Source organism: Myodes glareolus, chromosome X (assembly GCF_982192425.1).
Source record: "Myodes glareolus chromosome X, mMyoGla1.1, whole genome shotgun sequence".
NCBI classification, from domain to species: domain Eukaryota; kingdom Metazoa; phylum Chordata; class Mammalia; order Rodentia; family Cricetidae; genus Myodes; species Myodes glareolus.
In genome coordinates, this window is record NC_142053.1 from 98012875 (window position 1) to 98040569 (window position 27695).

The 27695-nt window shown below is 38.1% G+C and overlaps 1 protein-coding gene across 10 annotated transcripts in view; it reads right to left on the bottom strand.

The window, feature by feature from the left end:
• Window positions 1–768: 768 nt before the first annotated feature.
• Dmd (dystrophin) overlaps window positions 769–27695 on the bottom strand; it is a 2257783-nt gene continuing 2230856 nt past the window's right edge. For 8 of the 10 annotated variants that reach the window (XM_085684598.2, XM_085684595.2, XM_087902601.1 and 5 more), the window contains 2 exons: window positions 16680–16772; window positions 769–3331 (listed from right to left, as the gene is read on the bottom strand). In XM_085684598.2, coding sequence (XP_085540724.2) covers window positions 3234–3331; window positions 16680–16772 — 191 coding nt within the window. In that variant the 3' untranslated portion in view covers window positions 769–3233. Of the gene's footprint in view, window positions 3332–8301; window positions 8334–16679; window positions 16773–27695 lie in introns of all 10 variants that reach the window. The other 2 variants (XM_048449760.3, XM_048449758.3) reach the window with 1 other exon arrangement.

The window sequence follows — 27695 nt, forward strand, 5'->3', positions numbered from 1 at the left end:
TTATCTCATATGGATATAGCATATGTGTATATACTAAATACTATATATATATATATATATATATATATAACACATACAAAGTATGTAAGTATTCTTAAGAGTTTTCAGACACATTGATGTGTTACATGTTTAGAAATAAAACAAATCTCGTGGTAGTTCATGAACTCTGGACCAACAATTAGGAAGCTGACATGGGACTAACCTAGGCTCTCTACATGTGTGTGGACAGTTGTATAGCTTGGTCTGTCTGTAAGACTCCTAGCAGTGAGATGAGGACCTGTCTCTGGCACTTAGCTGCCTTTTGGAAACCTCTTTCCCATGCTGGATTACCTTACCCAGCCTTGACTCAAGGGGAGGAGCTTGGTTTTGCCTCAACTTGATGTGCCAGGCTTTGTTCAAACCCATGGGAGGCCAGCCCTTCTGAAAGGAAATGGAGGGGGAGTAGATGGGGAGGGGAATAGATAGGATCTGGGGGAAGGGGGAATGGGAGGAGAGGAGGGAGGGAAAACTTGTGGTCTGTATGCAAAATAAATGAAAAAAGTTATTTAAATAACTTAAGAAATGGGAAAAAAAGCCAAATAAATTAGGGCATGAGCTTGTAGTCCCAGCAATCTCAGTAGCTAAGGCAGGATGGATCACTAACCCATGAGTTCAAGTCCAGCCCAGGTAGCACAGTGGGATTCCCCCCACCTCAGAAGACAAAAAGCACAGAAAGAGAATTGAAGTAACTAAAAAGAAAAATCAAACCACTACAGTCCAACCAACAGGTTTTGAAACATAACTGCGTGCTTTATTGAGATACACAGTAAAGCAGTAATATAATACAATAGTAAGGCATATATTTGGTGAAGTCTGATATGTTGTGAAAATGAAGTAAAACTGAAGTTTAAAAAAATAATTAGTAAATGTTACAGTGTTGGTGTCCAGACACAATATATCATGAGACTCAAGTAAGAATCCAGTACCTGGAAACAATGGTGATACATGCCATGTGATGTTTATGCTTCAGTTACATTGATTATGATTTACAGTTTAATACTTGATGGTTATAAAGAACATGAAATGATGTCCAAATTATGCTTAAACTCAGCAATAAAGCTCTCAGTTTTTGTTCAAATATTTTGATAGATTCACTCCAGAACTAATATCTAAAAGATAAAACAAAAAGATTAAAACAAAATTATGCACTCTATCTACCTCTGATTTTAGAATGAAACTTAAAACTTCTTAGTAGGATGTAAAGTAACCCCTTGTTTTACATCTTAGATAAACCCTTGGGTAAAGAAAATGTCCGGCATCACATAAAAGAGAAAAATAATGCAAGACTAAAACCAAATCTCAATTATTTTTTACCTTAGAGCTTTGGGTTTTCTTTTGGAAATTATAAAAGAAAAAGAGAGAATGGTGCCCACACGACAGACAATTGGTGAAGCTGTGAAATCAGGTGTGCACAATTCCCAGGAACACCCCAAAAGCAAAGTGAGGTAGAAATAGCATGAGAAGCTGTGTTTGATGTTAATTACAATTAATAATGTACAAAATCCACTCTCTAAAAGTTAATTACACTGAAAGTTAGAGGTAACAGATCTGCAAAATAATAGGACAGTGATTTCTAGTCAAAGGATGATTTGTAAATGATGTAGTAATACAATGGTGTGAAAGAGGAAGTAAAGCTTTTCCTACCAGTCCTTAGCTTTCGCCTTCACTTTTTCTCCTCTTTTTTCAATGATCTGCATTTGTTTATAATTTAGCCTGTCCGATTTACCAGAGGGTTTGGAGAGGCTTTTGTTCTTGAAACTATCAGCTTGTGCCTTCCCACTCACAGTCCTGTATGGAATTACTTGCAGGGAAACCAATGCAAAGGAGACAAATGCAGTTCATGGACTTCTGGATTGACATTCACCAGGGTCACCATGTGATTGGGTTACTTTCTTACCACTAATCTTAAGTCTTGCAGCATTAAAAAAAAAACCTCATCACAATGAAAAAAACAACATCTAAAATCTAAAAATCAACAACAGCCACAGCAACAGCAACAACAACAACAACAACACTACCCACTTCAGTTTGAGTGTAAGAAGAGGGCAGAACAATTTCGTTGTGGTTATAGAGATGTTTGTATGTAGAGTGGTGAATAGTCATCCCACTCTTTTACAGAATAGCTGCTCCCTCGCTGGGATTGACTGAGGAGTCACAACACTCAGCCCCTACCATCTTCCTCCTATTGCCCAGGAGTGAAAAAATGCCTTCTGATGCTCTTTTGCAGAAACATCATTAAATATAAACCATGGCATAGCCAGCAGCAGGAAGCTGAATATATCAAACAACAGATTACTCTGATACAGTGAGTCCTGTGTATTCATTCACATGTTCCTGAAAAAAAAAAATCGAAGCCTAGTTGTCAGTGGAAGGTTTAAAACTAGAAACATCTGGAGCCCTCGACAATATTTTAGTATGGTAGTGTTCTCCGGGCTTCAGGCCCCAGGGAAAATTCACTCTTGTCCAAGCAGATAAACCCAGATGATTAGAAGCAATTTATTTCCATTAGGAAGTGGCAAGAACATTTGAAGAAGAAATTTCATATCTATTTATCTATACACCTATAGTATTTTTTATACTTTTAGACATATAGATGTATAAAATGAAAGCCCATAGCCAGCCCCACTCAGCCAACAATTCTCAACAGAGCAATATGAAGCAGGCATTTGGTGGTGTTAGAGGAAATCCTATCTTTAATATGCAAGAAAAGAAATCATGAATTCCATGTGAATACCACGCTAAAATAATGCAAAACAATGTGCTGCCTCATTGTGTGAGTGTGTGTGTGTGTGTGTGTATGTGTGTGTGTGCGTGTGTGCGCGCGTGTGTGTGTTTAGGGGTTTTATAAACAACATTTTTTATAAAGTACACTTTAGTTTACAATCTTTCTTTATAACTGTTATAAATTTTTAAACAACCCAAAATGCGTTCCATATAAAGAAATGGCAAGTTATTTAGCTATCAAGATTTTACATGTAGTTTTCTTTTAACTTTTTTGTACAATTGCATAGACGTGTAAAACCTGCCATTGTTAACAAAACAATAACAGACTTAGAAACTACTGAAATCTACAGTATAGTACCACTACCCTTCACAAAAATATAGATTTTATTTCTTGTAAACTCTTACTGTCTAATCCTCTTTGTTGTACGAATATTATAAAAACCATGCGGGAATCAGGAGTTGTAAAACATTTATTCTGCTCCTTCTTCATCTGTCATGACTGAAACTAAGGACTCCATCGCTCTGCCCAAATCATCTGCCATGTGGAACAGGCTTCCTACATTGTGTCCTGGAAAACAAACAGAAAGAACGACTTTACAGAGGGCTCAGGTATTGGTCCCCTGATTGCCATTATGGGGAGTCATTCCCATTTCAGGGTAAAGACAACACAGAAGCTGCATTGAAGTTATACACACACAGTTCCATTTTCCACCCATGTTCAGGAAGAAGCAAAGCCTTGTTAATGAAGCATTACATGGTGTTAGTATCAGCTTATTGCTGGATCAGCCTAACTGGTGTCATTTGATGAAAAAAAAGTGAAGCATTGCATTTAACTTCCCAATTTCAACTTCCCAACTCATCTCAAAGAAACTTCATAAACAAGCACAAGGCTCTTACTACAAAGAACATTTTGTAATGGTTTCTTTCTCACTTTGTTGTATTTATTATAATTATATTTATTCTGCTGTATATACTACATTTTTACTATCAAACCACTACCACTTTCCATACTACATCACCATTACCACCATAGGCACCCTGACAACCACACAAAATCTTCATTTACTGGCTACTTCAAGCTGGGAATAATAGCCATACTATAGTGGATAAGACCATTTTCTTTCCGCTTTTACTTTGGTTGAAAAATAAACTCTCGATTTGACCTTTTTGTGCACCATTCACATTTGAATTAGAAAGCTTCAGAACAAAAACCACTTTACATTCCAAATTACTCTGCAGCCTAATTATAATATGACCTATGTGTAGTGCAAAGATTTGGGGATCCTGCGAATCCATCTTTGCTTGCCCACTCAATGAGGGTTAACTATCAAAATAACCTTTTCATAACAATGTGGCATGACCTGGCATTAATCCCCCAACATGGAATCAAGAGCTTAATGTCTGTGGGTACTCTAGCAAAACTAACATCTAGAATAAGATAATCTGAGCTATACTTTACAGCTTCCTCTCTCTTTTATATGTCCCATATTTTATGAGTCTAATTTTAATTCTTCAACCTTGGTAAGTCATTCTCTTCTTCAAGTACTGTCTTTGGAAATGAGATGTTTTATTAGGCCATTACTACCTTATCATGTATCAACTTAACAGAGTCTCAGAATTGCTAAAATCCCAATAAAAGTCAAAGACAGAACAGAGCATGTATTCTGTTATATTTATTCCAATAAAGACATACCTTTTTAAAACAAAATATTGGAGAAGTAGAAGTGGATTCATGGGCAAGCACTTATACAGTGATGGCACCAGATTGATTCGAGATTTAGTAAATGTTTAATGCCACTCAGATATTTATATCAAGGTGGGTAAGTTTGTAAATCTCTCTCAGTTTTATTTGTGCAAAGAATTTTTTTAACTGAAAGCTAATTATGTTTAAAAATTTACTTGGGATTTTGTTTGAGACTTCAAATATAAAAACGTTTAACAGAGCATATGCACTATTCATAAAGTGGGCCAATGTTCTGGTGTAAAAATAAACCTGGACTCATCTTTCACTTTCTATTCTCATATGTATATCAGAATATATATTATATAATAACATAGGAAAGCCAGGTATACTAGTGCATGTCTATAATCCCAGTACTCAAGGAAGAGGATGTCAAATTCAAGGCCAATGTGGGTTACACAATGAAATCCTGTGTTTAACGAAAAACCAACAAACGAAAAATAAGAACACAAGCTCAAGAAGACATAGTGGAGCCCCTTGTTATTCTGTGGATCTCAGAATGCAAATATACAAGTCAAAGTCATAGGTTGGAGGGAGTCTCCTGTGTCTACTTTTCACGGCACAGTATCCCTGGGGCATCTTCACAATTATTCACACACTTCAAAGTCGATGGAGTAAATGCAATTCTTGAATTATTAGCAATCTTAACAAAGCCAGTAAAATAGCCTTAAAACCTGACAGTGAATATAATTCCAACTTTATCTTATGACACATATCTGACCCTAGGATACTACCTAATAGATAGATAATATATTTTAAAATATAAACGGAGCAGGGAATACTTTGGCTTTTCCTATTAATTTATGGAAAATCAAAACTAACCTTTTAAGACTGCTGGCTAGGGTTTATATACTACAGTTCAAAAGATAGTAAAATAAATTAACGTAATAATAGAATACATTCCCAAGGGGTACTTCTAGTATTCAAAATGGTGTTTGGTTACTACCTGGAAAAAACACTTGCCTATCCTTAAATACTAGTTCTAGTGGGTTTCTGTTATTCCAAACATTGCCAGCAGAAATAGAGGCTCATAATTGTTAATATACTACATACACTATCATAAAATGTTGGTGGTATTAACCTGTTTAGACTGTTTAGTGTTGGTAAGATACTTTATGATCATTCTTATGCTATATAAAATAAAGTTTTTATAGGTGGCTTGCTATATTTACATCATATGTTTGGTATTACATACTGAGTAATATAATTTATAAATACCCATTTTACCAGAATAATGATTCTATTTTTATGGAAGCTTGTTTTGGATATTAAAACAAACAAAAGAAAACCAAGTTCATTAGTTTTGATAAAATACAGCCCCCCAAAAAACTTTCATCCATTGGAGGGATAAAATAGGGATAGAGGACACAGATTTGTATGCATCATGGTTCTATTATCCTTTTGTGTAAGGAAGAGCATTAGCGAGGTCATCAACTTTACCTGACAAAAATCTAAAAACATTATTCAAATATTATACTATAAACACAAGAGGTCAAAAGTAGCTAGGATTCAAGGAACAGCATTGGGCTTTGGACACAACTTGACAAAAAAATGTATCTATAGAAAGTATCAATTTAATCCATTATTAAGCAGGGATTATTGAACACAAAGGCACCATGAGCGGAACATTAGGATAGTTTTATGTTTTTCCAAGTTGGCAGTCATTGCAGCACATTTAGTCTCACATGGCACCACTGCCTAAGGGAGTTGTTTTCCACGGTGATTGGAATTGAGACTTTCTGGCAGAGATCCAAGACCTCAATAGCAATCTGGCACTCTATTTTTTTTTTTAAATTCAATTCCCAAACAAATGGTTAGCATTCAATTGGCCAAAGCAAAGCCAGAATACTGTGGCAAAATGGGCTTATCTTTTCCCCTCCATAATTTCATCTTAAAAAAAAAATTGGCCAAGTGTGAGTTCAGGGTATTTTCATAGCCTTATCGACATCATTATGGTTGTGATTCTGTGATGTCTGGGAACTTATCTGACTACTGGGACTCTCAGGTAGTAGTCACTGATTCAATTCAATCTGTGGGACTGTAAAAATATTTATTCACGAATAAAACATGTTCAGGGATCTTAAAATTATTACGCATTTCTTGTCCACAAAAAATGTGAAAAGTTAAGGTGGGCACTTACCACTAGAATCGGCCAAAAAGTCTCTCACAGTAAGTACGTGAGTCGGGAGTGTTCAATGCATCGCTGATTCAAGTTTTTTAAGCTTCTCCTCCAGGCTAGTGTTCCCTCCCTAGAACTTCCACCGTCTTCAGGGACATCAGTGTTGACACCCCAAGAATCATTACATTTATTATAATTGCATAGCAGGGTCTTGGCAGAATTTTTAGTATAACTACTTAGGTTTTAAACATGCTTTATATTATTTTCTACTGCTTTCAACTGTGTGTACTTGTGAGGGGGGTTGTGCATATGTGCACAGAGGCCAATTGGTTTCCCTGGAGGTGGAGTTACAGGTGGTTGTGAGTCTCCCAGCATGAGTGCTGAGAACTGAACGTAGGTTCTCTACAAGAGAAATATGTGCATTTCACTACTGAGCCATTTCTCCAGCCCCGTGACTACTTACGTTTAAATGTATCAGTGGCCACTTAGACAAGCCTTCTTTCTGTGCTAAGGATCCAACTCATATGTAAGAACTAACTTCTATCTCAGATCAGCATAAACCGGTGTCACATACCAGCATATACACACAGCGGCAGCTCTTGGGAGAGCTTGCCTGCCCCCTTCCTACATATTAAGCTCTTAAACTCTTTGGCAGGGCAATCTTATTCCACTTGGGCTGACACTTAGCACTTGGTCACCCAACAATCACTTGAGTAGGTAAGTCAATATTCAGGTAATGAAGAAGCAGCTTTCATTATAAAAAACCCAAAGTGTATTCAGTGTTAATGCTGCACCTACTCATGCCAGTCCTTAAAAGGGTATTTAAAACACACATCAAAACCCTAACATTTACTTTTTTTTAACCCCAATAGGTTACTATTCTGTTTGGTTCCAAATGACAAACACAAAGAGTCTTCTAAAGGACATGTTGAGACGATGTAAGCCTTTCAACTACTGGGGCAACGAATGTGGCACTCAAGTCAGGCTTCCTGGACTCCATCCTTGGCTCTGCCACCCTGGACACTTCGCTTCCCCACTCCTTGATTCAGTTACCTTAAGTGTGAAAAAGAGTACCTACCTTCGTGTTTGTCATGAAGATTATGTGACGCAAAAATAAATGGCGAATGCCTACAACAGTGCTTGGCACACAATGCATGCTGGGGAAAAAAAACTTAGCTAAAATGGAAATGAAGGAGTGTAGGAACGAAGGAAAGAAGAAGAAAATCGAACCAAAAATAAATAAATAAATAAATAAATAAATAAAAGGAGGTCATCTCAGAAGAATAAAAACCAAAGACTCTGGCAGAAAATGCTCAGGTCCTGGAAGTGGAAAGAAGCTTTATGACTCATCAACCGTGTTCAAGGTAAAACTTATTTTGAAAACTCTGTTTGTGTTGCAGATGGCAGCAGCTATGAACTGCAAAGTTTCAAGCTTGGGACTAGAAAGGTGCTATGTTCCAGAGACCCCTTTCCCCCCAACCCCTGCTGTCGTCATGTAGATGACAACGACAATGGGCTCCTCATGTGCTGCAAGTGGAGAGGCGACGCCCATCTTCAGATGAAAGAATGTATAATACACACATGCGCGTGCACACACACAGTTCTTACACAAAGGCCAGACACAGAAAGCAGGATGAGACAGACAGAAGCCATGGCTGTGAGCCCAAGTCTCACTGACCTCTCTCATTGGCTTTCCAGGGGCATTTCTTCCTTTAATAATAGAGAGAGGAAGAGGCAGAGATATCAGAAAGGAAAAATAAAACACGCATAAATATACAGTTTCATTCCAATTTGCTTCTTTTACCAAACAGATATTGAGGTGACAATTCATTTATTCCCTTCTAGGAAAAAAAAGAAAGGGAAACAAAAATTCCACAAACACATCTAATCAAATAACCTTTGCGTACACTTAAAGTCAGTATAAACAGATAACAAGACCCAAAAGACATCATTTATAGTATCCATAAATTTCACACATTAAACTGGAGGAAAATCACACAGAATAGAAATTTGACAAATGGAGGCATTGTTTTCAAGGGTGACTGTAATAGAATCTCAAGCTTGGTATTCACCAATCTCATAATCTCTTCACATTTGACTTGACAATCAATGCATTAAAACATCAAAAGTTGTTTATTGTGAGTCAAAGCAGAGCCCCACAGAGGACATGGACTCTGTCCTCTTAGGAATAATTTGTTCTAGATCCTTGAAGCTGAGCAAGTCCGTGACGGAGTGCGTGGTGAGGAATAAAAAGAAAAGATGAGAGAAAGGGGTAAGTCCCACTAAGGGACAAACAACAGAATGAGATCTGAAAATGAGCATTCACGCCTCTTCCTCTTAATTCAACAAGTATCAGGAACATTTAGCATCAATGGCTAAAGACTGTAGCTGTTTTATAGAACTTCATGCATGTAATTAAGCCTACTGTTTTGAAATGATAGTCTGTTCAGAAACTATTCTACGATAATATTCATAATTGGGCATGCCATTTTATGCCTCCAGGATGTTCAAAAGCCCAGTGGCTTTTGATTTTAGCTGTGGGACAGTTCTTCACACAGGCTTACATGAAATTTCCACATTTTGAGGAGATAAAACCAATAGTTGTGCAAGATCCTATCCAACATTATCTTTCTCTCCAACTCTCCATGCTCAGTGCCTCCAAAACGATTCCAGAAACACTACTTTAGAATGTAGATACAGAGCTGCAAAGGGCACCTTTATAACTCATATTTGAGGATTCAAACTTCTGATGTATGTGTAAGATGTGACATTTCTTCACTCCCTCCTTCTCTTCCTTCTTTTCTTCCTTCTGAATTTGACTAAGTGGGGGGGGGGAGTCAGAGATTATTTGGGATTTGACCATGTAATACTATGCTTTCATGCTCTTCCTCAAGCCAGGGGCAAGAGGAAAAATGTGTACAGCAGTGTGTGTTACCAGACGCAAACTCACACAGAAGACAGGAAGGGGAGGTGACCATCATTTCATACTTTGTGCTCAAATAAACCTACTATGAATTACTCTTCCTTTTGGAGTCTATAACAAGATTTCTTTAAAAAAAATTTAAAATGAATTCTTTTAGTTCAGAGCTCTATTGTCCTGTGACAGAATTAATTCTCTTTTATCAGGCTGTGGGCTTATGAAGGAGAGGGCCCCCATCTCAGCCGCCACTCTGTCCTCGGTCTTTTGTATTATACGTGGGTGCTGCTGGCATTTTGTCAATGCTGATGAAACTGAATCAGTCTTGATTGTCAATCTGAAATACCATGGAAGAGGAATCGCCAATAAGATTGGCTTGCCAGCAGGTTTATGGGGGCATTTTATTGATTGATAACTAATGCAGGTGGGGCTAGCTCACTGTAGGTGGTACCATCCCAAGGCATGTGAGTCTGAGGTGTATAAGAAACAATACAATGAACGTGGACTCGGTAGAAAGCCATTGAGCAGTGTCCCTCCGTGGTTTCTGCTTCAGTTCCTGCCTCTATATTTCTGTGATGGTGTCCCTTAATGATAGACACTAAAGTGTAAGATGAAATAAACCCTTTCCTCACCCAAGGTGCTGTGAGTGTTTTTTTTTTCACAGCAGCAGAGGAGCAAACTTGAACATTATGGTATCAGCAAGGCCATGGCCAAGGTCTTTTCTGTATTATGAGTATGAATGCTATCCTTTAGAGCAGTGGTTCTCAACCTTCCTAATGCTCTGACCTTTTAGTACAATTCTTCACATGCTGACCCCAACCGCACAACTATCTTGTTGCTACTTCATAACTGTAATTTTGCTACTGTTATGAATTATAATGTAAATATCTGATATGTGACCCCAAAGGGATCATGACCCACAGGTTGAGATCTGCTGCTCTAGAGGTCGGATTCCAAGAGCTAACACTATGTGCTGGCCTGGAACTTTGATTACCTTTAACTTTGGCAAGGACAGTGTTGTGCCAAAACTATGATTTAAACTCAGAATGTGATTTCTTGAGTAACCAAGATTACAGATCTTTATTAATGCTACATGGAGACACACTCGGGTGACTGTCAACCAGCTACTGCTGAAAATAATGAAGCAATTGATATTTGATCTGTCCTGGGTACTTTTCAGAAGTCCTATTTTATGTAACTTTAGTTTCTCTTCAAATCATCTCTTGTCACTTGGTTTCCCATAGCCTCACAAATAATCTACAAAAGAAAAGGTCCTTTTTCTAGACCTAACTTCAGTGGTTTCTCTGGTCCTAAAGATAGTTCCTCACTGAAAAAATACAAACTATAGGGTTGGGACATTTTAACATGGTCTTGACAGTAAATAAGTGCAAATGCCTATTTGCACACTTTATTTCATGCACATGTGCTTCAGAAAGTTTCTTTGCTCTTCGGTTAAGGTGTACATCTGACAATGTGGTTGTTATCAGGAAATGAATCAAGAGAAAAGGGAAGTGTGCCGGGGCGGTCCTAGCTACAAATCAGGGGCTTGGTCAGGTCTGGAGAAGTCTGGTTTCCAGAGGCAACAAGAACTTGAGATTACTGACTAGAACTCATAGTTTCAGAGAAAGAATGGGGAGAAACTATTGTTTGCGAGGCGCCTTTACCTTCAGCTTTCTTAGGTCACTGGTGGCTTAAAATGTTCTAACGGTAAGGACTTAAGGTTGATAGCCATTTTAGGGTTTCTATTTTATTACTAGTCAAATGTGATTCAAATGGTTATACTTTAAATACTGAACAAACAGGCTCTCTGGTGTACAGACAGAAATGCATAAAGCAATAGATCTCCAAGCTTTGCTGAGCCAAAAGCTGATCCACCCTGAGGCTTGTGGCTGTGTACAGGAGTCTGAATGGACACAAAATAAAAGTGTAAGGCAGGGCTGAGCAAATTTTCTCTGCAAAGCACAAGGCAGTAAACACTTTAGGGTATATAAGCCACACAGACACTGTACCATCTATTCAATTTGGTCACAACTACTCTGCTCTTAGGGCAACCATAGACACTATGTAAATGAATGGGTGTGGCTATATCCCAATAACCTTCATTTCTACAAACAGTAGGGGGCTAACCTGGGCCCAGAAATTGTAGCTTATTGGTCTCCAGTGTAAGTGAATAATTTACCATAAACTTTGTTGCTTGTATAAGAAACAATGGTGCTTGCGAAAGGTGGGGCTACATTATGCTTTGGCCTGATTTAAAGAAAATTATATTTGATTTTATGTGCATGGGTATTTTCCCCGCATGTATGCCTGTTGACTACATGCCTGTCTGGTGTTCACTGAGTCTAGAAAGAGGGCACAGGATTCCCCTGAAACTGGAGTTAAAGATGGTCATGAGCCACCATATGGGTGCTGGGAATCAAACCTGGGCTCTCTGGGAAAGAAGCTGAGCTATTTATCTAGGCCTTGCTTACTTTCATTCTCTCTCTCTCTCTCTCTCTCTCTCTCTCCCTCTCCCTCTCTCCATAACTACCTACATATCATCTATTTATTTTGATGCTGGGGACTGAACTCAGGCCCTTGTTCTCATTAAACATGTGCTACATTTTCAGGCTTTCCTATATATATATATATATATATATATATATATATATATATATTTCTCCTCTATAAAAGAGCCATGGCAGACAATCGGAATATTAAAAGATGGCAGGTCTGACAAAGCTATTTGATCTGGGGGCATCTGAAAGAATATATGTGAGCTTATTTGGGCAGCAGTGGTCTAAAACAAAGAAAAAGATGCCATGGGCTGTTAGTGATAAAATTCTGTGGAACAGATCAATAAGCAAGAAATTTCAGAGGTAGAAGAAATCCTCAAAGAGGACTATTTTCTTGATTGTCTAAAGCACTAAGCTTGTCTTGTACAATTTTATTTATCTGTCTAAAGGAGCACCCCATAGTAGGAACTCCAATATCATATCACTAGATAAGCATTTCTTTCATTAATGTGCCCACTTTATATATAGAAATCTACATTTGTAGACCACTAAATGGTCAGAGATACATGGATGTAAATTGCTTAAAGTGCTCAATCTTAAATTGTATGTATTGCTTGTTCTTCTCATGTAGTGTTTCTACGCAATAATGGTGGAGATTCAGTGAGTGTCTTAACATAGATAGTGTGTATCGTGCTATAATTCAATGTTTATCCATACTTAAAGAGGAACAGATTATAGATAGATAAATAGGTCAGACAGAAATTGACGACTGTCCACTGAGCACCCAATTGTGACCAACTAACTATACCTAAAGACTAATGAGGAAAGATAAAAATCCCTGAGTTAAATGTGCACGCTTCCATGCCTTCGGGTGTGCTACAGTTTATAATGCCTAATATTCAAACTAGAGATGGCTACGGCTTAGGACTAAGTGGAGCAACATGCTTTCTTTATTCATTTGGATAACAGTAGAGCAAAACCATTGCGATAATATCAGAGGCCTAATTTAACTTGCTGAATGGTTATGAACAAGGAACCTAGCTTCTTTGTGCTTCTAAGGACTTTGGAAATGAAAGCTAAAGATGAGATACCTTTAGGGCCAGGTGTGAGGCACAAGTGTGGCAGGAACATAGATGTAAATCCAAAGCACACCGTATTTGTTTACTCTCTATATTTATCACGATTTTAATTTCTTTCTACAAAAAGCTTTTCCTCTGTTGGAAATTAACTAGCAGGGTAAAGCAAACCATGAGGTGGTTTTTAATAACGCATTTCCACTAAATGTCAGACCTCTGGCTCTGACATCTGTTTTGAGTTACTGAAACAGCTGTCTGAAGTAACTGGAGCAACCAAGATCTTTACTTGTTTCTGGAAATACAATGCTAGGAACACGGACAGAAGAATCAGACTAAGACTATCAAGTCCTCTGAGACATTAGCTCAGTCTTGGCAAAACCTTGTATGGTAAAAAAAAAATTTAAATTATTTTTTGAAAGATACATATATGGGGTAAGGAAATCTGAGACAAGGTAGATAAGAAAACTTTTAACAGTGGGTCAGAAAATCAATTTAGAAGATTGTAACCAATATTTTATTCCTGAGCAAATTAAAGAGAAACAGAAGACATTACATGTACTGCTTAACAAAATTTTTGTTTCTGATATTTGTATGTACATGTGACTGTAAACAAAACTGTCATATCTACATTTATGTATTGTATAAAAGCACATAAGCAGCCTACTTTATTTTGGTATCCTAGTTTGTAATGAAAACATGCATAATATATAATTAAACTAGGCTGGTGGCCACTGTTCAGTGTATCAAAGATGCTTGGATAGCCTTGTGAAGCTTTTCCGTTGGGGGAGTCTTTAATTCTCAGATTTAAGATCATCAGGAACTTCTTAATATCAACCTAACATATGTACCTAATGGTATGCTGTCTCTGCCTAACTCAGCTGTTTCTATTTACACACAAAACCAAACACAAGCGTAAGTGTACACATACGCACACACATGCACACATACACACGCACACACACTGCTTTTCCAGTTATAAATATTTTTAGTTACAAATAAACGATTCCAACCACATAGGTCCTATAGTAATGCTTAAACTAGCAGGAAGCAAACAAAAAAATACTAAGATCATAGCATCACAGAGAACCCAGCCAAAGGGCTGGAGAGACAGTTCAGTGAGTGCAAGACCTGCTGGATGAAGACCTGAGTTTGGGTTCCTAGCACCCATATAAAAGCTGGGTATAGTGGTGGGGGAAGTAGAACAGACAGGTGGACCCAAGGGGGCTTCAGCTCATCTAGTTAACACTGTGAGTGTGCTTCAGCAAAACTGTCTCAAAAAATAAAATGCAAAGAGTTAGAGGAACATACTTGAGGCCAGTCTCTGGCCTCCAGTCATAGGTCCATATATATTCATAACACACACACACACACACACACACACGCACATGCACACGCGCGCGCGCGCGCACACACACACACACACACCTATCTACTTAAATATTCTGAGATTTTAACTATTTACTCTCTTACAATTGAGTGGCTTTTGTTTGCCTTTCAAGAATGAGTTAATTTTTTTTTTCAAGCCCTTGGGAAAAATTTGAGATAAGGCCTTTCTCCCTTATTAGAGCACTCAAATCAGCATTTAGGGTATTCTTTAAGTACTAATTTAATAACATGACCCAGGTAGGCTGAACAGAGCTTCTCCAGGTCCCAAAGAAGCAGAGCAAACCCACACTAGAAAATGTTAACTTTAGGCATGTGAACTGCAAATATGGCAGTAGGGAGGGTATATTCTTCATGTCTCAGGAAGCGTCTTCCACATAGTCTACCTGTGAGGACTCTAGACGTGGGGTGCAGCTGTCCAATACAAAGGATTCCCTTTTCAAGCTGATCAGAGTAGACCTGGGCCAGGGAACTTGTGGTTGTGTCTTCTCTGCTATAATTCTGTGGCTTAGATGTAGAAGAAATGTCCAGGCTAACTAATAGAACAGCGCTTAGCCTCTCACAGAGCAGGTAAACGGGTCACCAGTTCAAGAAGCTGGGGCTAAACACATGCCTGTGGTCTTTAGAGAAAGGTGAAGGGGTGATGAAACGTGTCGTAGATGCCTCCAGCCCTGAAGCATCTAACTACCTTGAAGAAGAAACCTCTCCAAAAGTCTAATTCCTTCCTCCCAAGCAGGATGCTTCAGGAGTTCATTCTTGTGAAATATATGTCCACTACAGAAACTGTATGAATGCATCATGGTCTGAACTTCTTTGGAATACTGCATTCCCACTGAACCATGAGTTCTTGGAAAACCAGAAACTTGTTCTTTCTTTGCATGCCCAACACTTTCTCTGCTACATAGTAGTAAAATCTGGAAGGACAAAGTGAGGATGACAAAGGCAAAAGCATTTTTATTTCTCCCAGGCTGGTATATAATCTTCTCTTTCGAAATCATGAGATCTAACAAGAGGAGATACCTAATAGAGTTAGGATGGGGATGGGGCAAGGGGTTAGTGGAAGAGACAGGGAAGAGTTTTATCCATTAAAAATCAAACAGTGGTGTTCAGCAGTCAAAAGATGGCTGGTACAGACATTTAAAATTAGCTTCCTTGATGGTTCCTTAGCAACGCTCAACCAGAACATTATTGCTTTTAACGTGCACTGTACAGCGTTCACTCACACATCAAATAGCTAGGAAATGGCCATTGTTAACTGACACTGAACAAAAAGATAGAGAAAACACACTACTCAAAAGACCCTCCTTATTGCCCTTATGGAGACAAACAAAGCCCTCAGATTTTCCACCGCTGTTCCCTGCCTAGGCTGCCCATTAGGGGTGCTAATCACTGGCCACAAGGCTTTCTTCTTTCTCCTTTCTGCTTCTCTGCGCTTTCTTTCTGTCAGCGCACGGGTGACCTTAACTGTGTTTTTGCAGGCTGATGGGGGGTGGTTCAGTGACTGTGTCAGGTAATAAGCCATAACAAGAGCAGTAAAATATCTCTTTGGATGAAGTAAGCCATTTGCGGCTAATCCAGGCACAGGGGACCATTTGTGTCCTAAAGTCCTGCTTTTGTAGGGGGTGCAAGACTGTACAAGGTCAATGTGAGAGAGAAAAAGAATGCCTTTCTTTGCAAGGAAGTAAAAAGCCGATAGCCTTTCCTATGGAGAGCTAATTATCTCTATATTGAAATGATGGGGTATGATTCAGTTTTCAAACACAAAGAACAGCAGATCGCCAGCCAGAATCCTCATCACTATCACTTCCCAGGCATTTTCCGGGCCTTACTGTTACACTGTAGCCTTACATCCCCAGCAAAGATGCCACAGAACACTAATTTTCTCATCTGGGTAAGTCATACAGTAACTGCTCTTGAATCAAAGATCCCACATAATTAGCTCTTCGGACCAACATGTGAACCATGTTGTACAAGGTGGAATTCTTCCTTCCAGAAACAATTCATTCACACAGGTATTTGAACTCAAAATACACGACGCCCGAAATCTAGTCTGAGAACAAAGTTTTATCGATGAAACCAAATTAGCATTCTGCCAGCATGCCCTGCCTTCCAATGGACAGAAACACATCAGTTAGAATGGAAGTGAATGGCCAAGTTGGAATCCCTTGGAGCTCTAGGTCCTTACCTCTTGAGCTAGGGAAGGAGTTGTTGAGTTGCTCCATCACTTCCTCTAATCCTGTGCTTGTATCTTGGGGAGGACTCAGAAGATCTTCCTCACCTTAGTGAAACAGAAACAAGGAATCGCCGTCATACTCTTGCCAAATGCAAACACAGGCGAGGGCCACAAGAGCGTTTTACAGACAACTGTAAGTTCATTTTGTTTGCTCAGAACAACAACAACAACAACAAATCCTCAAACTTGATCATTACAAACCACTTCCTTAATTTATCTATGTTATTATTCTTAGAGAAGAAAACTATCCGTACTCATTCGTTAACATAAAGTCATCAAAACATCTTTCTTGAAGTCCATTGGCAAATGTGAAAGCTTCCTTTGAAAAAAACAATTATCATTACACACTTGTAATACGTTTCCTTAGCACAAAAACAAAATAAGAATGTGGTAGATTGGAATTACTTCATAAAGGCAATAAGAGAGAAAGAGAAACTGGGGCTTCCAGTCTTTTACAATTAACAACAACAAAAAGATGAACAAAAATAAGGTAACACTAAAGTCAAATGTGATAAAAGGAATAAACAGTGTACATGAACTAATAAATACTATCATTAGTATTCTAAGGACAGTAGACAGGGAGTACTCAGGAGCTTTGCTCTTTACTCTCTGTTACTTAGAACTGCATTATCATTTTTGAATAGGGAATTTGTTGTCGATAGCATGTGGATCATTGTCTCTGCTCAAACAATATCTTAAGTAATGGGAAATTTTCCTAGGTGCAAACCAAACTAATTAGAATTCTGACGGTTCTTTGAAAGTTATTGTTCATGATGATTAAACTCCCAATCCTGAAAATACTTTGGAAGCTCTATTTGTTAAGCACACCATTGAAAGCAAGGCCTTGTTCATGCAAGTCAAAACTAGTGACTGTGCTTAAGGAAAGCGCAGATCCACGTGTGACTTGGAAACGCCTAGGGAGGTAGTGATTAAATGATTTACATATTCTTTTCATTTCCTTTGGTCTATGCCACACATGGATTTTCAGCTGAGAGTATAATCCTGCATTTTTTCAACCTTGTTTTTAAAGCACAAGCAGAAAGATCATTTGCTAAGAGAGAATTATATTGTAGGTGGACATGAGTTCGCATGCCATTCCCAGAATGAAGGGTTCATAAGCTGGGATGGATAGAAAAGCCTCTGATTCTGGGAGTCTCAGGCCAGAACAAACCTTTTTGAAATCCTAAGCACGGAAAAGACACAGTGAAGAATGAAGGTCACAGAACGGTAAACCAAGACACTAGATTCCCCGTTCTTTCTCTCTTCTCTCTGCACACACGTGTGAACATATACAGACATACATATCCATGTGCACTTTTAAGTTTCTATCTTCAGAAAAGAAAAAAAAGCATTTAATATTTCTAGCTCATTTATTACTGCATTTTAATATGCTTACTACATGATGAAGATGGGATGAATAAAATATTACCAGAAAAAATAAAACAACCCGGACCAATTGCAGGGCCAATTACATCTTTATGCTTCATTACTGATGCAAATTGTTGTTGAACTGGGAAAGGTGAGGCATTTTTATTGGCAACAGTCCATGTTCATGACAGTATGTCTTACAGATTAAATCAGAACGAGCGGAAACATTCAGCACTGATGTCAATATATCTGACAGTTTAATTACATCATACCTGAGTTCTAGAAACTTCATTGTACTGTATAAAGACCCAGGTACAGTTCAATGGTGTGATTGGCAGTAGTGTTCCTGAATATCTTCAAGGATCAAACTGTAATGTATAAGCTGATGGTGTCAGCTAAGTTCACCTTTACAGATAAACTATTACCTGTCTCAAAGAAGAGTAAGTTCAAATGGAAAATTGGCTTATTTTTAATGGTAAGCTTTTGTGACAGTGGTGACTGGATCCACTTAAACAGTTTTGGAGGTATTGAGGTTTGAATGCAGGGATCTATGCATGCACTCAGGTATTGATATAATAATCATTCTAATATGTTTAGAGCACAGAACATACCCCACATTGTATATAAACAAAAATATGCTGCTATTGCAGATATTTTAAAATAGTTGCCAGATTTCTCAAGATGGATTACCTCACCTCTTTGTAAGAACTGAAATCAGGTTTATCACATATATACAGGAGAAAAAGTAAAATAGACTAACTGAAGAATTTTTAGCACCTAATATCTATCAGATTATACTGAAAAAGTTGAGACAGTTAGATGAAGCCTGAATGGAACCCCACTGACTGGGAAGAGGGAGAGCAGGGTGCAGGGGAGAAGAGAGAAGAAAAGAGTGATGTGAATATGATCACAACACTGTATTCAGATGTATAAAAATGTCACACCATTAATCCCAGCACTTGAGAGGCAGAGGCAGGAGAATCTCTGAGTTTGAGGGTAGCCTGGTCTACAAGAGCTAGTTCCGGACAGGCTCCAAAGCTACAGAGAAACCCTGTCTCAAAAAAAAAAAATCAAAAACTAAATAAAGCTCATCACTATACAATTAATATATGATTATTCATATTTTAAGAATAAAGTACTAGAATTGTACTGTTAGATATTGGACCCTGTTTCTTTTGTAATGCCTTTACAAAAAAAATCAAGGGGCTGGAGAGATAGTTTAGCAGTTAAGAGTGCTTCTTGTTCTTTCAGAAGACCTGAATTCAGTTCAAGGCATCCATGTTTGTAGCTCACAGCCATCTGTAGCTACACCTCCAAGGGATCCAATGCCTGCTTTTGGAGGCGCTCATAATTATGTCGGCATGTAAAGGTGTGATGAACACTCTAAGAAAACGGGGAGATGCAACTGAGTCAGACTTGAAGAAATAAACCCTGCTGATGCGTTGGAAAAAATAGAGCAATAGACAGAGGATGAGCAAATACAAAGTTACTGAAAGATCAGTGTGCTTGGTTTGCTCATAGGACAGCAAGACAGTTACCAGTATACACAGAGTGACCAAAGACTGGGAAGAGAGCTTGTCCATGGTCTAAGAATATAGACTTGATCACGTGGCCTGTTATTGTGCACGGATTATTAACAGATGTGGCATGTCGAGGAGCTTAGAGCGCTTAGGAGTTGTTGCATTTGCCTTCTTGTGCTTATGTGCAGAGGAAACACATGGTTCAGATGGCCTGATGACTCATGGGAGATGAGAGACAATGTGAACCGTCACGAACTCCACTCACAACCAGGAATGAGGTTCAGCTGCGCTCCTGCACACCTGTAAGCTACTACCAGACATGAATGAGAGATGCCCAATTTGAAAATATTGGGTTACGTACAATAACTGTCGCTGGTTCTCAACACATAAGAAGAATAAGATTTAAGGATATAGGAATGCTAACTTCACAACTTGATCATTACTTTATATATGTGAACTGAATTTTAATACTGGACCCCATACATAATGGTAAATACATATCGATCCTAAAATAAAAGTTTAAAAAATAACTGATAGACTGTTTTCATTAGCCAGACCAGTAAGAAATAAATATTTACAGTTTGCTTAATAATACACTATGCAGCTATAATACAAAAGGCAACCCCAGAATGTTCTAATTATAAATCATGACAAGCTTGCTAACTAACATTTTTTCTTCATTTATTGCTAAGAAACTGAGTGTCAATTGCGCACTTGAAAGTTTGCCAGTTAGTATCCCCACTTCACTGACTATCGCCTACTCAAATAATATATTGCTAGTGGTTAAGGGAATTCATGCCAATTCCTAAACATTAGCCATTCAACTTGATCCTACTCCAAACTGATTCTCGTGAACATGCTTAGAAATTTTTTTTGGGATATTAACAATATTCTCCAGCTTTAGTTTGAAGTTAAAATTTAGAAATGACTGAAAATGTTGAAAGGTGAATGTTTTAAGACACGGAAGACATGGTCATAGTGAAGAGAAGCCTTGATGTGCTATAATACAATAGTTTCCTTTACAATCATGGGCAACATGAAGAAAATACTTGCGATGACTTGGTTTAACCTAAGAACACAGAAATGGTATGGCTTTCCATGCCAACACTTTGGAGTCATCGAAAAAATATTCTGGCTTCAAATTTCTAGGATGAATGATACTTGACCTGACTCATATTCTGTTCCTAATTTCCAAGGCTTATAGTGGGTTGACTTGTTGAAAAGAAAATAGTTTTAGCCAGAACATATTCAGCCCATGTAGAATGAAGGTAAGAATCCTTAATTCTATAATTTGACCTGTATCTAGGCCGACTATTTTCTGTTTAAACACGGAACCATGTCTCAGTAAATCATTTTTTTCTTATAAAAGAGGAAACATGTGAGCACATATACTCAACATGACATGACTAGACACTGAATACATCTATAGCACAGATTCACTTAGGAAAAGTGAGATGGTTTTTAAAATTGATCTAGTGAGAAGGATTCTGTAGCATGAAACCTCTCTATTATTTAACTTCTGTTTAAAACTATCAAGATATAGTGATTCTGCAACTTGTATTCTTGTACATAATTTATTTTTTTAAAAAGAATATGCTCACCACTTTGGGGAGGGATTTTAACTCATTTTTAATTTCATGTGTTATTTCTCTGCTACTTATGTCTCATATTTCTTAGTTCTCTCTAATTTTTCAATAGAAAAATATGATTTATTTAATACTGTATATTTAGGACCAATTATGTTTTTCATATCCTAATTGAAAACAGTTGCTTTCAGTTTTATATATGTTATGTAGATATTCTTTCATAAATTATGATATGAAAGGATGATATTGATTATTAGCTGGCTAGTCTTAAATTATGATAAAGACATCCAAATTAAAATATCTTAAATATATGGAATTCTTCCCCTGCCTACACAAAAGTGTATTATGCTTGGGGCTGGAGAGATGAATTGGCAGTTAAAAGCAATGACAGCTTTTCCAGAGGATCCAGGTCTGGTTCCTAGCACAACTGTCCATAACTCAAGTTCCAGGAAACTCAACACCCGAATTTAGCCTCTGAGGACAGTAGATGTGCATATTATTACAATGGTTCAAAGGAAGTTGGCCCCTATAGGATCATAGGGAGTGGCACTACTAGGAGATATGGCCTTGTTGGAATGGGTGTGAACTTGGAGGAAGTATGCCACTGGAGGTGGGCTTTGAGGTTTCAGAAACTCAAACCAGGCCCAGTGGCTGACTGTCCCTTCCTGCTGTGTGCAGATCCAGATGTAGAACTCTCAACAACCTCTCCAGCACCAATTCTGCCTGTGTGTCACCATGCTTCCTGCCTTGACGATAATGGACTAAATCGCTGAACCAAAAGTCAGTCCCCAATACATGTTTTCCTTTCTAACAGTTGCCGTGGTTGTGGTGTTTCTTCACAGCAACAGAAACCCTTAATAATAGAGTGGCACGAAGACATACACACACACTAAATAAATACATAAATAAATGTCTTGGGTTGATTTCCAAAAGAGTAAGTCAGAAAACACTTTACTGAGGTTTGTTGCATTGACAAAATCAGTTGTGAAAGAAAAAGATCAAGAAATTGAAACTGTCTAAATTTAAGGAGTTTAAGTTCTAAGGTATTCTAAGAGGGAAAAATGCTAATAATAATATGTAATATAGAATAAGTTATATGATGTAATGCATGACAAAACCATGTAGTATATGATGAAGTTACAAAGGAAGATCCACTACGTGCAAAGAAGATAATCTATTTCAGGTTAGTAATAACACTGCTTCCATGCTAAAGATTTTGGAATTAATTCAACAGACAAATCAAGCTTTAGATCAGGAATGGCAAAATATAATGTGCATAGCTTCAAGGTAACTAGAAACATCTAAAAGATGGCTCAGAAAGAGAGAAAGGCCAAAGGGAGATAAATCAATAAGGATAGTATGCATATCTAGAGGAGATGACATCAACTTAGACCATGAAACCCAATATGGACAAGTTCAACAGAATCACCCATATATGGGCTGCCCATGCGTGCTTCAACATCGCCAGGGCATAAATTTCAATTTTTAAATTTCAGTAGATGACAAAAGGCTGAATCCAGGAAAGGAGTTAAAAGGAAAAAGTATAGGAACTTCACATAAAATAGTTAGCAAGAAGACACTCATAAGGAACAAGCACACAGGTCCCACCGAGTTAAGGACCATTCCACAAACACTTGGTCTTGAAATATGTAAAGATCTCTGAAAAGTGTTTGAGACTGAAGAGACTACAGAGATTTGTCAATGGCATGGAAAGCATGATCTTTCATTGGATTGTGAATAATAATAATAATAATAATAATAATAGTAATAATAGCTGCAGAGAATATCATTAGCAGAATTGAAGGTATCACAATTGAAATTGCAGAGTAGACAGCAACAGTCTCTAGATTTGATTCTGTGGTGTTCCACATTGAATTCGGGACCTTTTACATAGCAGAGAAAAGACTCTACCAGTGATTTGCAGTCTTGGCCCTAAAATTTATTTCTTGAGTAATAATTCTATATTGGGTATATAAGAAATTACCTTTCATCTTGAAAGACATGTTTTCAAGTCTGTTGGATAAAAATGTTATTTTGTGTGAAACAGACACTAAATGGGTCAATGAAATAAAATAAACCAACAAACAATTTAAACATGATAAATATTTACATAAAATGTGAATAAATGAACATAGTATGTACGATGTCATCATATATATATGTATATATATATAAGTAGATGCCAATATAAACAAAACATTAGTATAAGGATACATAAATAAATGGGTATACAGCAATGGAGGCATACTTGCTATAAATTTGGAGTTTTTCCCAAATAAAAAACAGAACAAAACATATAAATCTTTAATATTAATAATAAAATCTATTTTGAATGTTTGGGAATCATTTGACATTTTAAATAAACAAAGCAGAAAATACTTTTGGCAAAGTAAGTTTGAGAAAGTATGGAGTTATTGGATATTGTTAGGAAGGCACACACATGCGTATACAGAGGTCAGGAATGTAAAAAAAACCCTACTTTTGTAAATTTATATTTCTTTGTTTCTTCCAATAAAATGTAAATTCTATTAGCAAATTTCTTCCATAACAACTATATAGAATCCATACAATTTAAAAAGACTTATCAGGGATTAGTATTTTGAGCTCTGAAGAGGTACAGTGTATCTGGAGATACTCTGGATCTGGGGAAGCTTGCATACAGTATCCCATCGAAATCAAATCCATGAATCCCTAATATCCAAATCCCTCAAATCCAAATCCCTTACATAAAGTACTTTCATAGAAACTACATGCAACCTCCCATACATTTTAAATCATCTCTATATTACTTATAACACCTAATATGACATAAATGCTGTGTAATTATTTGTTATATTATTATCTCTCAATTCTGGGAATAATGACCCCAAAATATCTATGTTTCATTACAAATGAACAGCACCCTCCAATTATTTCTAAGTTTGCTTGGTTAAATCCATGATATGGAACTTGCACATGTGGAGGGCCAACTGTAGATGAATTCTTCAGACAGATTGGTTGGCATGACTTCTCCCATACTTCCCTTGAAGGAAAATCACTGGGGCTGTATATTTAAAGAATACTTTATCTAGACTATAACTTTAGCCAATATCATCCTTACCACATCTCAAACAATCACAGTACAATAACACAGATCAGAGTAATTTAAATACTTGTCACCATCATTTAAGAGATTTTTCTGGGCTTGAGAGATGACTCAACTGTTAAAGGCTAGACTTAAAATCAAAAATATAAAAATTGCCCTCATCCCCTTTATTAAAATTGGCTTACACAGCTCAACACACACACACAAACACACACACACACACCTCTAAAAAAAACAACAAAAACAAAACAACTTTGAATTTAGTCTTTTCTTTTGGAAAACAAATATTATAATATATCCTATCAATTCTATATAGGCAAGATACCTCTTACCCTAATTCAGGTGCTGGCATATAGCACTTCTATCCTTGTAATCAGCTCTGCCATAATACTCCCGATTTACAAATCATCTGAACCACAGCCTGCTATGGACTTTAACTTGAGTGCTTTAGCAGGAATGCTGCCTCTTAGGTGTTGACAACCTAAATAATTAATGCTTCTAAGCATCCAGAGTTCTGAGGCTCCATGCTAAAATATGTGACTGAATTTCTCATACAGGACTTCAAGGGGGAAAAAAGGAAAACCCTGAAACAGAGATGCTAAAGCTCATTCGTTTCCAGAATGTACTGACTTATCAAAGGTGTTCAGCATTTTTTTTATGTTCTATGCTATCATTTACACGGCCAACAATCCATTAGCTGTATTCAGACCTCATATGCAAAAGGAAAATCTGACAGAGATTTCCCTAAATCATTGAGGTGTAGTAAAGTCAGGAAAGCATCAAATATATCTTCTTCTGTTTGAGACCAAATGCACCCTGTAAGGTTTGGCTTCTCTGGACCTAGATGTGTTCTCTGCCCTGCTCCAGATTCTTGACCATGACTGGATTTTCTTTAACTATTCTCTTTCCTCCGGCATGCTTACCTTCTTAGAGCCCTCGTCTACTTTCGTCACCGGCTGTGAATCTCCGTTATCACACCCATGATCTCAGCGCCCTGCTGATGAATTGCTCAATCCTGGACACATCCCAGCATGAGCTCTGTATCCTCTAACCTTTTCAATGATCTCCATGTACCACCCTTAGAAGCTGAGTGGGAACCTACACCTTAAGCGCTTAAATGTGGGAAGCACAGGAAACGATGTTCATTCCTAATTTCACACTATTTAACTCTCATGACCACTGTCTCACTCCTCTGACCACAATCTATCTATTTGCATTCTCCCCATACCCACCTCAGTTTGGGGGACAATGTCTCGCTGCAGTCCTGGCTAGCCTAGGCTATGTAGATCCAGCTGGCCTGGAACTTGCAGCAATCTCCCTGCCTCTGTTTCCCAGTCATTAGGATTCCAAGTGTGAGTCACCAGACCACCAGACCTAACTTTAATGTAATCTCTTGATCTTCTACTATGAGTCATTCAGACCTTCAGCCTTACCTTTCTGCCCTTATAGTCTGAGTTAGGCACTTTACTTCTCTTCAGTCCAACACACGGATTATCTCAAGCATGAATTCCTGAACAGGGCTTGGAGTATAAACAATCAAGAAGTCTTTATATGAGTGAATACTGATGTGGGGAAGTTGGTGTTTTTAAGCCTTGGTATCACTATGTTGCTCATTTAGATCTCAAATCGATCCTGCCATGTCAGGCTCCAGAATGTCTGGTATAAAAGGATATGTTATTACATCAAGATCTTCCAGGAAGTAGTGGGAATCCCAAGGAGAGGTTGGGAACCAGGGAAAAGAAATGAAGCCATGGGGTTGATTCATGTGTACTTGATCATAAAAGAGGAGAAAAGAAGGGAATATACCAAATACTGGTGGCATCCATGGAAGATCTAACAGCACAGGAGAAACAATGAGCATTGCCTGACAAGTGCTGTCATAGCCATTCGTGACATTGAACAAAAGCTCCTCATTTTACTCTGTTTTTTATCATATATCCATCAGCAACTATAGACTTCTCAGAAGCCTGTCCTGTGCAGGCATTCATGATGAAGACTGACGGGTATAAGACCACACTAACCACTTACCATTTTCTCTAGAAATTCATCTAACTCTTGGACCCTCATTCCTGCTTGGGAATCGTGAGGGTCAACTGTCAACTGGGCAGAATCTAGAATCATCTAGGAGACAATATGTCGACATGTTTGTGAGGAGGATTTAGACCTAGTTAATTGAAGTAGGAAGACCCAAACGTAGGCAGTCTCTTTCCATTGACTGGGTTTCTGGTCTGAATACAGAAAAGAGAACCGTGAGCTAATCACCGGCAATGATTTCTCTCTGCTTTGCCAACTGTGGATGGAACACGGGCAGCTCTCTCGAGCTTCTGCAGCCACACACTTTGATAGACTCAAACTAAGCCCAAGTAAACGCTTTCCCCCTTAGCTGCTTTCATCAGGTATACCTCTTGGCAATGGGGAAAGTAACTAATACAAAATGTTCTAAAATTTCCTTCCCTTTCCCTAATTCTCATTCCTTTTCACTGATCAACTTCCCTTCTCTGCAAATGGTCAATCATTCATTGTGATCTAATCAGCAGTAATTAACTCGCACTTCCATTGGGCTCATTTCGATGTCATACTTTTAAGTATATCTTTCTTGAAGCTGTGTCTACTTCTCAGTCCTTTACCGCCCTAGCTGCTCAAATGGAGGTTGTCCTACTTAGCTGGAACTGTCAACACGACACAGCTCAGGGTCACCTAAAAGAGGAGTCTCAGTTGAGGGATTGCTCAGAAAGACTGGCCAGTAGGGATGTCTGCGGGGAAATTCCGACTGCTAATTGATGTAGAAGGGCCCAGCGTACTGTGGGCAGCGCCATTCTTTGGCCAGAGGGGCCTGGGCTTTACAAGAAAGCTTGTTAAGTGTGGGTCTGGGCCTGTGTTTGCTTTCTGCTTCAAGTTCCTGTTTGAGTTCTTGCCCTGACCTCCTCCCTCAATGAGGGGCTGTAAACTCTAAACTGAAATAAACCCTTTCCTGCTGTAGCTTGTTTTTGTTCCTGGGTTTTGTCATAGCAACATGAAGGAAAACAGAGCAGAGGTCTTCCCTAAAGCATTGTATCCAGACACCTTTGTTACGGATTTCTCATTTCCTATCCTTCAGCAGTCAAATCTCTGGACATGTCTTTTAATTCAAGCAGTCTGCCATTTCTCAAATGTATTACAAAAACCAATCAAATATAACACTACTGGGGGCTAGAAAGATGGCTCTGCGATTGTGGTTAAAGTTCTTGTAGAGGACCAGATTTCAGTTCTCAGCAATCATGTCAGTGGCTCACAACTACCTGTAATATCTGCTCCAGCAGATCCAGGCTTTGAAGACACCCATACAAACACACACACACACACACACACACATACACACACACAAAACACATACTCTCACACACACAAACACACACACACACACACAAAA